Source organism: Fusarium oxysporum, chromosome 3 (genome assembly GCF_000149955.1).
Source record: "Fusarium oxysporum f. sp. lycopersici 4287 chromosome 3, whole genome shotgun sequence".
NCBI lineage: Eukaryota > Fungi > Ascomycota > Sordariomycetes > Hypocreales > Nectriaceae > Fusarium > Fusarium oxysporum.
Window position 1 is genome coordinate 1300352 of NC_030988.1, and position 15898 is coordinate 1316249.

The 15898-nt window shown below is 46.7% G+C and overlaps 5 protein-coding genes across 5 annotated transcripts; 2 read left to right on the forward strand and 3 right to left on the reverse strand.

Annotated features, from left to right (window-relative positions):
• Positions 1-351: 351 nt before the first annotated feature.
• On the reverse strand, positions 352-1610 carry FOXG_21017 (uncharacterized protein; the record flags this gene model as incomplete). The annotated part of the gene is made up of 4 exons (XM_018401348.1): positions 352-762; positions 1258-1366; positions 1415-1489; positions 1540-1610. The coding sequence occupies 4 exons, from the start codon at positions 1608-1610 to the stop codon at positions 352-354; spliced, it is 666 nt and encodes a 221-aa protein (XP_018252075.1).
• A 2526-nt stretch (positions 1611-4136) lies between these two features.
• Positions 4137-4425, reverse strand: FOXG_21018 (uncharacterized protein; the record flags this gene model as incomplete). Its single annotated transcript, XM_018401349.1, has 2 exons — positions 4137-4222; positions 4350-4425. The coding sequence occupies 2 exons, from the start codon at positions 4423-4425 to the stop codon at positions 4137-4139; spliced, it is 162 nt and encodes a 53-aa protein (XP_018252076.1).
• Positions 4426-4432: 7 nt separating this feature from the next.
• FOXG_21019 (uncharacterized protein) lies at positions 4433-6510 on the reverse strand (the record flags this gene model as incomplete). The annotated part of the gene is made up of 2 exons (XM_018401350.1): positions 4433-5480; positions 5543-6510. 2 exons carry the CDS (start codon positions 6508-6510, stop codon positions 4433-4435), a joined length of 2016 nt encoding a protein of 671 aa, XP_018252077.1.
• Positions 6511-8165: 1655 nt separating this feature from the next.
• FOXG_21020 (uncharacterized protein) lies at positions 8166-8943 on the forward strand (the record flags this gene model as incomplete). Its single annotated transcript, XM_018401351.1, has 1 exon — positions 8166-8943. Exon 1 carries the CDS (start codon positions 8317-8319, stop codon positions 8941-8943), a length of 627 nt encoding a protein of 208 aa, XP_018252078.1. The 5' UTR covers positions 8166-8316.
• Positions 8944-12682: 3739 nt separating this feature from the next.
• FOXG_12591 (uncharacterized protein) lies at positions 12683-15128 on the forward strand (the record flags this gene model as incomplete). The annotated part of the gene is made up of 5 exons (XM_018392415.1): positions 12683-13255; positions 13300-13322; positions 13346-13790; positions 13840-14278; positions 14338-15128. The coding sequence occupies 5 exons, from the start codon at positions 12683-12685 to the stop codon at positions 15126-15128; spliced, it is 2271 nt and encodes a 756-aa protein (XP_018252079.1).
• Positions 15129-15898: the final 770 nt, after the last annotated feature.

Here is a 15898-nt window from a genome sequence, read left to right on the forward strand (position 1 = left end):
CCTTCTCTGAAAACTGCTGTTAGGGAGCCGATGGCGTCCCCGCAGTATTGTGTGGCCGAGTAGCCCGTAGAAAATCCCGCTCCTAACAGTGCACTAACAGTGCGTGCCAAGAAAGAATTTTTACAGGGGAGAGTTGATCCACTACACCTACATCAACCAGGGTCGCCAATGTAGGGTAATTGATCACGTCGAGGGTTCAGGTTGATTGATGTAAGTGTATGAGTAATACACCAATCGATCAACCGGTGGGTTTCGGTGTAGTTGATCGGAACCTTGCGTGTTCCCTTATCCTGTTATCCTGTAATCTGTATTTTTTCTTATCTTGTTCTGTTTAACATGTTAACGGATTTCTTAACATGTTATACAGGTTGCCCATGTATGCTGTTCACCTCTGGCTGCGACCGCGTCAATTGACAAAGTGGGTGACTCGGCGCGATTTAACGAGCTATCTGCCTCTGGGGGATCACCCAAAAGACTTGTTTCATACGACTCGATGCCCTGTGAGGGTGTAACCGGCGATGCTTCTGTCTGAAGAAATGTAGACTTGAAACCTGATGCTGTCGTGCGTTGTTTGCTTCCGAAGCCGTCTTCGAGCACGCTTGGTAACGACATCATGCTTAGCCTTGTCCTTTGGCGTGCCGTATTTTCGGGGCCGCCCGCGTTTCTTGGGTGTTCCCGGCATTGTGGGGATGATGGGTCGTTGTGGGTACCGGCACGGTATGTTTTCCGTAGGATGGTATCAGGAAATGAGATTCCCCTGAACTGACAGCTAAATCCTGATTAGGTTAGTAAAGTGAACGCGAAATTCTGGTTGGACAGAGGGAAATACACTAAGAGCCAAATTGGCTAGCTTACTGACCGCGAAATTCAAAATGCCAATTTTAGTTAACCCGATGGCTTTGACTAGCGCCTCCAACACGGGGTATAGAATGATGTATATAATATCACGTGCATCCCATGATTGACCTAGCTACAGGGAAAAGAGTCTCTTTTTTTTTCAAGGGAAGGCAATTTTCACCAAGTCCCAGCTTTTCCCCTATTGAAATCCTTAGACATAGCTGCTAACCCTGACCCGGATGGGACTGCCTATGTGCCACTGTTGGAAAACGAGACAGTACTTGCACCTTGTGTAAAAATGTGCACCACCCCACCCGGCAAGACTCGCACCACTTCAGTTACCGCCCGTGCCAGCGCTCCCCCGCTCAAGGTAACAAGCACGTTCGACGTCCTTCCACCAAAAGTTCTGTCCACCCTTACCGCCAGAGTGCGGGGGTCATTACGAAATGCGGAGAGATAGCATCCTGTATATGCCTGAAACGCCGTGCCAGCACCCGTTATGCAGGCGAGTAAAATGCCACGGGTGTCGCTGTAATTTAAATTAGACCAACCCTAAAATCTATATCAAGCTACTTACCGTTCAACAAGGGCTCTCTCGTCAAGAGAATGAGGTTCATTAATAGCTTCTTCAATAGTTGCGGCTTGGTCGTCCCTTGATGTACTGATAAGTGTGACGGACGTATTCATGAGAATCAGACATACCTCTGCTTAATATGAGTAGTAGCCACAGAGACGGCTAGGGGGAGGAGTAAAAGCATGCGTGAGGGATGCATAGTTGCCGTTTATGGTATTGAGGAGGGTTTATAAGGTCGCGAAGACTTATTTAAGAGGCGTAACTAAGGGTGGGTAAACCCGGACTCTTGACGCAGTATGAAAGGATGTCCGGGAACGAGAGAATAGAGGGAGAGTCTAACATTAAATATGTTTCTAGTCTTATAAGGCCCACTTCCCCGCTTAAATCTCTCTTAAAAGCTTTACTTTTAGTACAGGTAGAGTATAGAGTTTAATTCCCTTATAACATAATTTAAAAGCTCCATTCTCTGTTATTACAGGGTACATTTTAAAGTTTATTAAAAAATAAAGTTTAACTAACGTGTTTGATAAGTGAGTGGGTCATCCAAGTGAGTGGGTCAATCTTATTTCCACCTTAAATCCGGGGTTTAAAAAGTTCTTTAAAATTTCAAACTAAGCCTAAATTGGCTGTAATTTTAGTAGCCTATATATAAGTCTTAAAATATATCATATAGATTTTTTAAGATTTTTAGAAAAATTCTATATAGCTATAAACCTTAAAACCTATTTATACTGTATTTTATACTGTATAATTAAGCTTTACTATATAAAATAAAATAGCTAAAAATCTTAAAAAAATATTTTATAATAAGGTTAATTATACTTTTCTTAAAGATGTTTTTTTTAAATTTTTATCTATTTTATTTAGAGTAAAAAGATACTATAGGGTAGGTTTTTTAATACTATACAGTGCAGTGACTCACTTACTTGTCTGACCCACTCACTTATCAAACACGTTATACCATATACCTGTCGGTTGTATTATTAAAGATAATTCTGCCGCTTGAACTTAAATACTAGTATATAAGACCGGCAGAAGAATTCGGCAGATTTATAATAAGAATCGGATCTGGCTAGGCCGACTACTCCTACTGTGGTAAAAATAAAAGCTTAAACTATAAGCCGAAGTACAGTGGTGTGCAATAAGTTTGAATCCAAGATGAAGTATCTGCCTTTTCGCTCTAGCCCTGTCAGAAGCCTGACTAGCTATATCAGGTAGATATCTACAGTGGGGTGCAATAAGTTTGAGGATCTTTGAAGGTACCGAAGCAGCCCGTCTAGCCGGATTAGATCCTTGTTACATATCTGTCGGTCGTGTTCATCTGCCGATTTTATTTATCTGCCGGTCTTATGTACTAGTATTTAGGTTAAAGCGGCAGAACTACCTTTGACTTGTACTGTATTCTTTTAGTGTTTCGGCATATAGTTTAAGCTTTCATTCATATTACAGTGGGATGCAATACAGTAGGATGCAATAAGTTTGAATACCGAGCGTGTATCTTCTTTTGCCGCTAGCCTCTTTGAGACAGCTACCACCTGCATATCAGTTGTTGCACGGCGAATAAGTATATACTGATTGGCTAGATCGAGCTTCTTCCTCAGATTAGAAGCAGGCTGAACTCCAAATAGGCTAGACAGGGGGTATCAGTACTTCAAAAGGTATTCAAACTTATTGCATCCCACTGTAAGTTTTGAATCCAGACTGAAGTATCCGTAGTTCTGCCGCTTCAACCTAAATACTAGTACATAAGACCGGCAGATAAATAAAATCGGCAGATGAACACGACCGACAGATATGTAACAAGGATCTAATCCGGCTAGACGGGCTGCTTCGGTACCTTCAGAGATCCTCAAACTTATTTGTTGAATATTGGAGGGTTCACCCTCAACTTCAGGATTAAGGTTCAGGATTAAAGTTTGGAGTCCTAAACTTAGATCGTAGGACTTTCATCTAGGACTTTCTAGGACTCAAGTCCTAGAAGGAACCAGTCGAAGATATAAGGTCTCAATAGTCCTTCGATTGCGACAGAATGAAGAGACACAATTCACCTTAATATCTGACATTATTGCTCCCCACTGTAATATGAATGAAAGCTTAAACTATATGCCGAAACACTAAAAGAATACAGGTCAAAGGTAGTTCTGCCGCTTTAACCTAAATACTAGTACATACAGTGGGATGCAAAAAGTATTCGCAGGTGTGAAAGTCGCGTTGATCGGCCCTAGCTTCTCTAGTTAGTAGCTTAGCTTAGCTTAGGTACTTGATACTATGTAACCCCCCTGATTTAGGTGTAATATAAGGTATTGAGGACCTGACAAGCTACCCCTGACTAGCTTCCGAGCATCAGACCTACCTGTACACCTGCGAATACTTTTTGCATCCCACTGTAAGACCGGCAGATAAATCAAATCGGCAGATGAACACGACCTTCAAAGATCCTCAAACTTATTGCACCACACGGTATACTATAACAGGGTTATTAATAATATATGGATTATCAATGTGCTTTAAGTACTTAAAGGAAGAGAAACCTGCGTTCTGCCCAACTATTACTCTATCGCTGGAGTTTAATCCTAAGCGACGAACATATATTACCTCACAAAGGGAAACACTTCTCCTTGCCGCACGTCTGATCCGTTGGTTAGATATACGGTAGATACGACCCAGTTCAGAAAATATCGGAAAGACTCGATAGTTATCTCCGTGAAGCCTGAACTTCAATACGCTACCTTCCCGTGTTACCAACCATGAATCCCGCACTTGCAATGGTTTTGCTGTAAAGAGTAGATTCGAACCCCATTTGCTCGATTTCTAATTAAGCTTTTAGGTACTTAACTACTGCCTCTAGTGATGCAATTTCTTGTACACGTACGTACGTACGTACTGTATTTTAGCCGCTGTACGTACGTACAACCTTATTGTACGTACAAATATGTACCATACAAATGTCCCCCTTCCTTTTTAGGTAATACTGGTAACTTAGTAGGCTTCTCACGGTCCTCGTCTTCTGCCATTTTGGCCTCAAACCTCTGATTCCACCTCAGTGCCAACCCCCAATATATCACCCGTCGACTGTAATACACCCTCCCACTCAAAATCTCCACTGGTGGAGGCCATCACACCATCCATCCAGACCTTCTTGCCCTGCGCATTCACAAATAACTCGAGATATGAATCTTCGAGTCCTAGCCAGTCCTTCTCCTCAAGATCCGCCCAGCGCTTTTTATGGGCGTACTTCTGATCCTTAAGGCGATCTAATACGCGGTCGTTCATAAAAATGAAAGCCTGCATGTCAGCGTGCATGGGCGTAAGGCGATTTCGAGCTTTCGTGTGTATGAAATTAATAGCAGAGAAACTTCGTTCTGAGGGCACAGAGTTCGCAAGCGTGTTCATTACCTTCACGGCTACTCTAGCCAGAATCGAGCCCTGGTTGAGGAGGCACTGCCACGCCATTGCTGGCTTGAAGCCATCATCGTATACAGCGCTGTGCTTATTAAACAAGCCGTCTGGGCCGCCTGTACGCATTCGGAAGTGTGTGAATTCGGAAAGGGCACGGTGATATTCGTCGTCGTTTTTCAGCTGTTTCTGCATATACTCTTGTACGCGCGCAAAGACGCTAGGCGGCAGTTTCGAATTTGGACCTGTTGTATCAGGCCGGAGGGCATCGGCGATCCAATGTATATCGTACGTCTGCTTATCGAGCCGGGCTTTGAATATAGCGTCAATGTCGTCCCACGGAATATCAGGAAACTGATCAGCCTCTCCCATCTCAGACCATTTGCTTTTGATTTGCAGCCAGCGATTTACAACGTGTGCGATTCCCGCCCCATCAGCCTCGGAAGCGTGTTGAAATTCGTTCACGGGTTTTAGCACAGCGATCGCAGCCTCCAGTTTTAGCCAGAAGCTGTTGTCTTTGATGATTCGAACCGCTTCGGGCAGGAGAACGGGGCAATCTTGAGATCGCAGCTCATCCCGTACGTCTTTTCGAATAGACCAGTCTCTGGCAGGGTCTCGAGAACGGAGGAGGGAGAAGAAAGAATTGTACTGAGAACCCCAGCGTGTAATTATGCTATTCGGAACGAGCGAGTTAGTATATCGATTTCTCAGTCACAGCTAACGATTTACCGTTACCTTCTGATCAGCGCGCGAGTTACTCCGTTCCACCTTGTGCGTTGGCACATTCTCAATCTTTGCAATTGTAATTTAGACCGTGAGAAGAACTTGAGAAGGGTGCTGACGTTATTACAGAGATCCTCAAAGAATGGAAGAAGAAGGATATCTTTAATTAGAAGCTGAAGGCCGTGAGAATCGCATAGAGAGAAGTTGATATGTGAGAGCTCTGGGAATCTCCCTAGCAAGCCGTGTACAGAGCGCATCGTGTTTTCGGTATCTGTACAGATAGAATTGATTCTGGAGAGATCACCGCCGCACAGTTGCTGCATTTCTCCCCATATCAGCTTCACCCAATTCTCCGCTGTGTGCTGTTCGTCTCCCGTGTCAAACGTTTTCCAGTAGAAGGCTGGGCCGTCTGGTAGCTGTACCGAGATATTAACGATTCTGTGACCCGAGACATTATCTGAAGCGTCAAATATGATGTTGAGCCATTCAAAGCTGGTAATGCGTTTGAAAACCTCGTCATAGAGTTCCTGATAGAAGTCGGGAAGAATTCTCGTGATGGCGGCGCGGCTAGGAGGCTTCCAGCCAGGCTTAATGCGAGTGAAGAAATAACGCCAACGGCGGCTCTCGAAGAGGCTGAAGGGCCGACCACCGGCGATTACAGCAGCGGCGGCATCATAGGCATAACTGTGACTCTCGTCCTGCGAGATATGCTGAATTCCGACCTCGGTTATCTTCTTTTGTATGGCTTCTGAGTAGGAGGGAAGATAGCCAGCGTTATCTTGAGTTTGACGCTCTTGTCGCTGCTTGGCTTGCCATTTCTCACACGCAGCGAGATGCTCTTTCGGCCTCCCAACAGAGGTCGCTGCAAAATCTTTTTGGCAGTGACGGCATCTGTATCGCTTGCTTTTCTTGGAGTTAGAGCGGCCGAGGTCGATAAACTGTCGCCAAACGAAGGCAGCGTTAGCTTGGGTGGGCGCCATCTTTTTGGCGATACCTTCAATCGGGAGAGAATGGCAGAGTGTGTTGAGCTGCTCAGCCAACGGAGTTTTTGTACAGCCCCCCGTATTTGTATAATATGACCCACAAATTCCCCTATTAGGATTATTATGGAACCCATTGTACGTACATAGTACGTGTACGTACTTTTTCTTTCTGTACGTACGTACGTACAACACGGTTGTACATACTGTACAACATCACTAGGCAGACTGCCTCGGCAGAAGACTGGGACCAGTGCCGATGTATGAAATACCCTAGCACGGGAACCCCCAATGACTGTGCCACGATCAAGGCCTGCGGCAGTGGTAAACACCGCGCGATATGTAAGAGGTTTTATGTTTATACGAGTGGCACTTGCTGACTTACTATAGCCATCTACAAAAATGGGGATATATGGGTATGATATCGTCGGTCAACAATTAGGTGCGGCAACTTATTGGATATTCTAGTGTGAAAAGACCGATGTGGCAATCAATGGCCCCGAATTTTATCGAACCTGTTACGACCTTCTGCAAGACCCGAAACCTAACTCCGAAGCCGATAGCTGTTGTATAAAGGGCGACAGAGCATCGGATGGATGCTTCAAGTAATACCCATCTCTTGGGTGTAAGGGTTGGGATTTTAATTTAACTTAATGGATATTCTGGCTGGCAACCATATGGCCGCTTAGGTTCCCTCTAGGAGCATAAGATACATTAAGCTATTTTAACCTACATGATAAGCGAGTGAAACAGACAAGCGAGTGGAACAAAAATCCCTCAACCTACATCATTTCTAGTTGATCAATTGATTCTCAACCACCCAATATGTGACAGTTAAATAAAGAAGCTGATATCCTGCTTGCTATTTAAGCTCTTCAAAATGACCCAAAACCAAGTCTCCGACGCGCCGCAAAAATCTACAAAGTTAGCCTTACAACCCTTTGGCGTCGGCAGCAAGGCATTCTTTCCCAGCGCGACACTATCCCGAAATCACGCAAACTATCTGATCTAGAAGAACAGATAATGAGCCAAAATGGCTGGACAAATAACGAACTGGGCCTTGAGTGGCTAAAGTACTTTAATCGGTCTACAACTAACCGATCAACAGGCTGGCGATCCATTCCACGTCCACCGTCCACGTATCCACGGCGTGGAAATGGATGGTCCGTGCATCCATTTCCATCCATTCCATGGAGGGCGCCCGCTACACGCGCGCCCGGATGCGCATTTAGATTTCTTTACGTTTTCTATAATAACCTAACATTTCATTCATATTACATTATAAAAATTCTGTATGTAATATGTAATAGCATCATAAATATGCCTATGATCTTAATTTTCTTATCATAATTTTCTTTAATTTTATTATAAGTTGAATGAGACCAATCGCGCGCCCGGGCGCGCGAATTTCATGAATGATGACTAAGCGCAGGTTGAAATACGGCCCCTCATACATGTACGCTCGAGCGTACAAATAAGGTCACGTGATATACTGTACGCTCGAGGCGTACAAATAAGATCCTGTCGCAGGGTAGGCATTAGTAATCTAGCTGTATGCTTTAAGTAACTCTGCGGGATGGAATACCCCGCACAAGAGAGAACTTAAGACAATCAATCAACACATTTGCTGCTGCTCATCATATTCACTCTAACCCTTTAAGCACGCTCAGTGCGACAGATCCCGTTATGTAAGAGGCATATGTGGCCTAATTGCAAAGCGGCCATACACCGCAGATTAACCCCATATTTAGCAATCAACCGCTTCTACGGTATTAATTCTTATTGCCGCGCCTTGCTTCTGCTATAATGGATCCAATTGGTGACTCTCATGGCTTCCCCAGGGATGTTCTTCCTCCTGAAGGCGAATTTAGCTCACGAGAGGAACTAGTAAGAGCAATTAACGCTTGGGCAGCGCCACGAGGCTACGCCTTTATCTCCCAAAGGTCTTGTAAGACTACCAATGGGAGAGTTAGGGTTACCTTTATATGTGACCGCGGAGGAGGGCGTGCCCCTTCTACATCCCCTAAGAAACGGATACGCAAGACTGCATCACGTCGTACGGGATGCCTCTTCTCTGTGATAGCAAAGGAGAGCCTATGCGGGACTCAATGGAGCCTGAGGCATCGTCCCGGCCCTGGCTTCGATCAACACAATCATGAACCAAGTTTCCACCAAGTGGCACATCCAGTACATCGTCAATTGTCAAGCTCAGATGAATCAACAGTCCACCAGCTCGCCAACGCCGGTATTGCGCCTAAGGAGATCAGATCCTATTTGCGCACGACTTCAGATACACTTGCCACACAGCAAGATATCTATAACTGCATTGCACGAGGCAAACGGGATCTTGCCAAGGGTCAAAGCAACATACATGCCCTTGCTGATCAGCTCAATAGCAGCGCTCGCAATAGTCCAGACCATTTGGACTGTTAGTCCAGACTGTAGATCAGGGCAGGGAATACGGACGCCCGGTGTGGACGCTAAGAACGCTAGGTTGTTGGTATGGTGTTACAAAACCAGGGCACCCATGATTGTTGCTGTACCAACCATTTTATTTTGGATATTTCCGATCAATTTATTGGTGCGATCCGATCAACACGGCTCGTTTCAAGGGACGCATCATCCTAGCCGTCAATCCACGAACGCCCGTCGTGGATTGATTGTTGATTTTGGATTGCAGTCTGGACTAATAGTCCAAATGGTCTGGACTATTGCGAGCGCTGCTCAATAGCGAGGGCTTCTGGAGCGAGATTCGCCTCGACGAGGGTGGCAGAGTTACAGCAGTATTATTTGCACATCCGCAGTCACTGGAATACCTCAAATTATATCCTGAAGTGCTTCTATTGGATTGTACGTATAAGACCAATAAGTACAAGATGCCCCTTCTCGATATAGTTGGTATTGATGCTTGTCAACGATCCTTCTGTATTGCATTTGCCTTCCTTAGCGGCGAGGAAGAGAATGACTTCATCTGGGCTCTTGAACGGTTGAGGCATATGTATGAGCTTCACGGGGTAGCTATTCCTTCTGTAATACTCACAGATCGCTGCCTTGCTTGTATAAATGCCATTTCCTCTTCTTCTTGCTTCCCTGAGCCAGCCTTACTCTTATGCCTATGGCATATTAATAAGGCCGTCCTGACACATTGTATGCCTATATTTACTCGACATAAGGGCAGCCCTAAGGGGCAAGAAGAGTGGAAGCAATTCTATGACCTATGGCATGGGATTGTTGCCTCACCAACTGAAGATATATACAACGAGAGGCTTAAGAAGTGGAAGAAGCATTACCTTCCTATGCACGTTGAAGAAGTAGGCTATATCTTGGAGACCTGGCTAGATCCCCATAAGCAGAGATTCGTCAAGGCTTGGGTTCACCAACATCTTCACTTCGAGCAATTTGTTACCTCTCGGGCCGAGGGCATTCATCAGCTCATTAAGAGTCATTTGAAACACTCTCAAGTTGACCTCTTTGAGGCCTGGAGGATCATCAAGCTTGTTCTATCGAATCAGCTTTCCGAGCTCAAGGCCAACCAGGCCAAGCAGCAGATCACCACACCTCTCGATATATCTGGGGTGTTATATGGCAATATCCGCGGCTGGATCTCACACGAAGCCCTGCGGAAGGTTGATGGTCAACGGGCACGGCTATTAAAGGAGATTCCCGCGTGTACAGGGGTCTTCGCAAAGACTCTCAGTCTACCTTGCGCTCATAACCTTCAGCCTTTACTGGCGCGAGGTCTGCCCCTTCAACTATACCATTTCCATTCACATTGGCACCTCCAACGCTCAGGAACCCCCCAGCTTATTGTCGAGCCTCGCAAGCTATTTGATCGCCTAGCAGCTAATTCGACACTGCCATCGTCAAGCACGCAGCGTGAGCCTTCTGCCTTCGAAGCCATTGAAAAGGCATCACAGCCAAGGGCACTGCCAAAATGCTCGAGATGCCATAACTATGGCCATAAGATGACATCGAAAGCGTGCCCATTGCGATACGAAGATCTATTGGAGCCCCCCCCCTCCGATCACCACGACAACGCACACATTAACACATACAGCTACTCGCTCTGTAACCCGCTCGCTATCCCCATCATCCCCATCAGGAGTCTCCGTTATATCCGAGATTGTAGCTTATACAACAACGCATATGACGACACACACAACAACCCATATGGTATCTCCTCCAACAGCTAAATCGGCAGCTATTACTACACCACGTGTGCCTGTATTACAACCTGATGACCCCCGTGCTATTTTCCAACGATATAAGGAAGCACGAGAAGCTTGGTATGCTACACTGCCTCAAGGGGGCCTCAAGACTAACCAGCAGTATCGGAGGGCTATGGGGTTGCCTCAACGCTATAGCAAAGCGGAATATAACTGGTGCCTTGACTATAAGCAAATGGGGAGGCGTTGTAGGGCCGGAACTAACATGAGAGAGTGGACTAAGGAGGAGATGATGAGTTATCTTGACTGGGATAAGGCTGAGGACGAGAGCGTTGAGCAGAATGTAAGGATAGAGATGGCAAAGCAGCCCTTCTCTAGGCGGCGAGGCATGCAAGATATCTGGGATGCCGCCGAGAGGGATCTTGAAGTACATTATATATCTTCACGATAGTATTTGATGTGGAAATAGAGAACTCTTACCAAAGGAAAAGGCTCTGCTTTGTCTACCGCACGCATTGAGGCGATTCACTTATACCACGATAGCTACAGTGACGTGAGGGGGCATTATCAGTTCTTCACGGCCACAGGCAGCGCTGCCCTCAAATCAAACAAATCAAATCCGGGGTCATATTTGAGATATTTGATAACTCTCAAGACTGGATTTGTTGTTTGAAATATTTATTCAAATATTTCAAATATTTCAAATCTTACCCTCTATGCTTCCATGCTAACATCTCCAATCTCCCATTGGACCTCCTCCCCCCCACCTATTGTCGCCCCTAGCTTCACCGCACCATGTCTGACCCAGTTCTTAAGGCATTGTAACTTCTCCAGCGTTTCCGTCGTCATCGAAAGCCTCTGCGTCGTCAGCGTTAGCTTGGCTAGGCTGAACGACCTCTCGCAATCAGTCGCCATCGCCGGTATCGCGAGTATATCGAGAGCCAATTGGCTGATCATCGGGAATTGTCCCTGGTGAGCCATCCACCACTCGATTGGATCCTCAGTCTCTTGCGGCTCTAGCCGCAGATACCGCTCAAGCTCGCTTCCCATCACCGTAGTCTTCGCTGTCCTGCTTTTAATCCATTGCTTGAACACGCTAACTTCAGTTGTCGTCCTTGGTACGCTTAAGGATGTCGATGTGTCCATGATCATCTTCTGCTGCTCATCCACCGGCCGGTTGCAGTGGTACCAACGGTCCAAGTAGTCAGATAGTCCAATTTTGGCATCCCTCACCCACACAAGCTGCTCTTCCGACGCCCAGTTCACCTCCAGATAGTTCATACCGAGTGATGGGTGGAGGATGATGGATGCAGCGAACAACGGCGAGTCTCCAAGCTTGGTGTAGTACTCGTTTAGTTTTCTGCCAGGCAGTCATGATGGACAAGTCTTAAATAGTGTCGGTGATCCTTTCCCATGTCATCGATTCCTAAATTGATCCTGCGATGGCTTTGCCTTGATCCATCAATTCGCATTGTTCCTCGAGGCCACGATCTGACCCAAGGGGGCCTTGCCTGGACTTTCGCGGATGGGATATCCGTCCTCGCAATCCCTAAATCGAGCAGGGAAAGCTGCCGGTTACGGTCCCTGGTTCGCCCTCGTGCTTTTAATCCATGGCTTGCAGACGCCCTCGAGCCAGCTCGGCCTGCGAGGCTTAAGGATGCCGCCAGGGTCCAAATCCATACCACGAAATCCACATATGGATCCATAATGTGGATCCATATCCATTCCATTCCATTCCACGTAGGCTTCAGCTTTTCCACATCCACGCCACGGAACCCCTTCCACATGTTCCACATGTGGAAATTGTGGAAAGGAATGGAAATTTAGGTGGGGTTTGAAAATACCTGGATTTCCTTGTGAAATAGCGCATACCCTAAGTACTTTCCATAGCCAATAACAACGCAATAGCAACAATTTTCCACTCCGTTTTACCCGTACACAAAGTTCAAACAAGTCTATTCTAGGAGGGTTTACTATTACTCACGCCCTGACTACTCCAAACCGAAATGGCCACCCTTCATCCTACCAAGTCAACCACACCCGTTCCAGAACGTACAGAAGAAGACAATCAACGACTCTTTCAGCTCTACAAAGGCTGGACCTTGACGGAGAGAGACGGCCAAGTGCGTCAATGGGTATATCAGTTCGGCTACGATATCCAGCATGCCGATAAGGGGGAACGCCGATGGGTGTGTTGCCTTTGCATCAAGCAAAAGCGGCCGAGGCCAAAGAGTTACGCCATCAAAGGGTTGCAGAACGCTGAGGGCCCCCTGTACACGGACCACAATGGCATCATGGATCCGACAGGCAAGAGGCAAAAGCCTACAAAGGCATCCGAGAAAGCACATCAGTCCATTGCAACAATCCTACAGTTGAACCCGAAGGAGCCGAAGGAACAAGATTTGATCAATACCTTGATCAAACGTTTCGACAAAACTGTATTCCAGCAGAAACTTGTCAACTGGATTGTCAACTCTAACCAATCCTTCTCGATCGTCAACGATCAAGATCTTCGAGACATCTTCAACTACCTCAATCCATCTGTCGAGATCACAAAAGCTAACATTACTGACGTGACCGTGCGTGCCATCGCAGAACGAGAATTTACCAACAACATGGAAAGAGTGAAAGATGCTTTGCGAAAGAGTCCGGGACAGATCCATATCCAGTACGATGGCTGGAAGTCTGGTAACCGACACGCCCTTATACGGCATCACATGTGTGTTTCGGGATTCAAATAATCGGCCACAGAAGTGTGTCCTCGGACTGCCTGAGCTTACAGAGCGGCACACAGGCGAGAATATCGCCGGGCAGATTATCGAGATCATTCGGGAGTACGAGATCAGCGATAAACTCGGGTATTTCACATTGGATAATGCCGGTAACAATAAAACCTCGATGGGGGAGCTTGGATTAGAGTTTGGCTTCGACTGGGAGAAGCGATGGGTTCGCTGCGTTGGCCACGTTGTCAACATAGTAGTGAAACAGATGCTGTATGGCAAGAACCCGGATGCTTTCGAGAAAGAGGTCTTCGAAGGACTTCACACGGCAGCGAAGGAGCATGAAGTCTGGAGGAGGCGAGGCTCTGTTGGAAAATGGCATAACTTTGCTGTTGTAGGTGGCTGAGTCCCCGGCTTTATTTGTTATACTCACGAAGACCTAGGAGGTGAGCAGATCGGACACGTGGACCGATATGCTCAAGAAGGTACAGGCTGTCGAGAGCCAACTCTCTGATGACGCTCAGCTCAAGAAACACCGTCCAGTTGGAGTTGTGGTCGACAATGCTACCCGGTGGCTTTCTCAATTCTCGATGATTGAACGCGCTCTCCTCTTGAGGCCATTTTATAATTCTTTTGTCCAGAGAGCGTCAAACGAGTGGGAGAAGGTCAACTTGACGAGAGCTGGCCACATCAAAAAGGGCTCCAAGCTGCCCTTCTTCCTGAAGGAAGAGAATCGCATGACACCTGATGATTGGCATGTGCTCGGGACTCTTTACGACATTTTGCTTGACTTCCAGCTGGTTGTGAGAGGCCTTGAGGGCGATGGACAGGGAAAACACCGGAGAAAGGTCGAGGAAAACGAGATCGACCCTCCACTGTCTGGTAAGCCTTAGACTTCTCAAAAGCGGCCCGATTCTTATTTTAACAGATGGCTTGTACAGGAACAAGCTGGGATCTTATTCACGCGTACGAATTTCTTCTCGAAACCCTCGAATCCGCGAAAAGAGCAGTCGCCAATTTTCCGCACGGCCATCACCTCGCTGTCAACATCAACCTGGGTTGGCTCAAATTGAACGAATACTACGAGCACCTGAATGATAGCCCCCTGATCTATGGCGCTGCAGTTCTTCATCCTGCCTACCGGTGGGCACTGTTTGACGATTTGTGGGGAGACGACGACGAAAGACAATTGTGGATTACCAAGGCGAAGGAGATGGTCCAGGATCTCTGGGAGAGAGAGTATAGGGACCTGGAGGTTGATGACCCAGAGATTGAGTTGCCTGCCAATAAGCGGCTGAAGACCTCAAGAAACAAGTTCACAGCGTGGCGCACAAAGAAGCGAGGACTGACGACTGGAGGGATTTCTGTTACCGAGTCGCCAATTCGATCCCCAGCTCAATCCCCTAGGTCCTCAGTTGGCGGTCTGGATCTTGATGAATACGAGCAGTGGCAGCGTGATATCGAGGATGCTGATGCTTCTGTCACAGATCCCTACGAATACTGGCACATAAGGCGACTCAAATACCCCCGGTTGTCTAGGATGGCCTTGGATCTGCTTACTGTGCCACCAATGTCAGCCGAGTGTGAGAGGCTATTCTCGACCACTGGCCGCATGGTTACCAAGAGCCGCAATAGGCTAGATGCCAGTACAATTGGGCTTTGCCAGACACTACGGAGTTGGTTGCGCGCCGGTTTGATCGGGTCGCTAGATAGGATTCTAATGGACGAGTGACAAAAACATCGACGTCACCAAGGCATGGATGCGATCCACTAATTACCATTGTTAGACAAAGTAGGTTTCCATTCCACAAATTCCACAATATGGATTCATTTCCATAATGGATCCATTTCCACCCATTCCACATCGAAGTTATTAGTCAGCATCCATATCCACGCCATATTCACAAATGTGTCGTGGAGTGTCGTGGATTTGAACCCTGGGTAAGGCAGCATCAGACGGTCAGGAATGGACGCCAAACATGGACGCAGTACGAGCCACAATCAGGTTCGCGATCGCTACAGGTCGCCTGGAACAGACATGGTCCAAGCGATACTAACCTAGCATCAAGAAATCAATACTAACTAACTAACTACATTCTCTGACGCCTCAAATAACTAACAGCAGGCTCGCTTCAGCCGCCGAAGATAGGAAACTGAACACTTGGAGGGATTGGGCTTCAAGTTGACCTGCTACCATCCAGGACCACCTAATGCATAACCCCACCTAATGCATAACCAAAATTTCGCCCCTCCCATACAAAATCCAAATTTTGATGTCCACAAAAACAGGCCCGATTCTCAACTAATAAATGAGGCTTTGGAGAAAGTTTCTAGAAAATTGCTCAATTTTTACTGTCTGCGTGGCTTTTTGACCTCCCGACCGCTCCGTGTGCGCTGGCAGTGCTTTGCTACGACCATAAAGTCATCACGTTCGTCCTCTGACCTGACACCCACCTCAATCACCGACTCGACCTCCTCATCCACATCCACCTCTATTTCTGC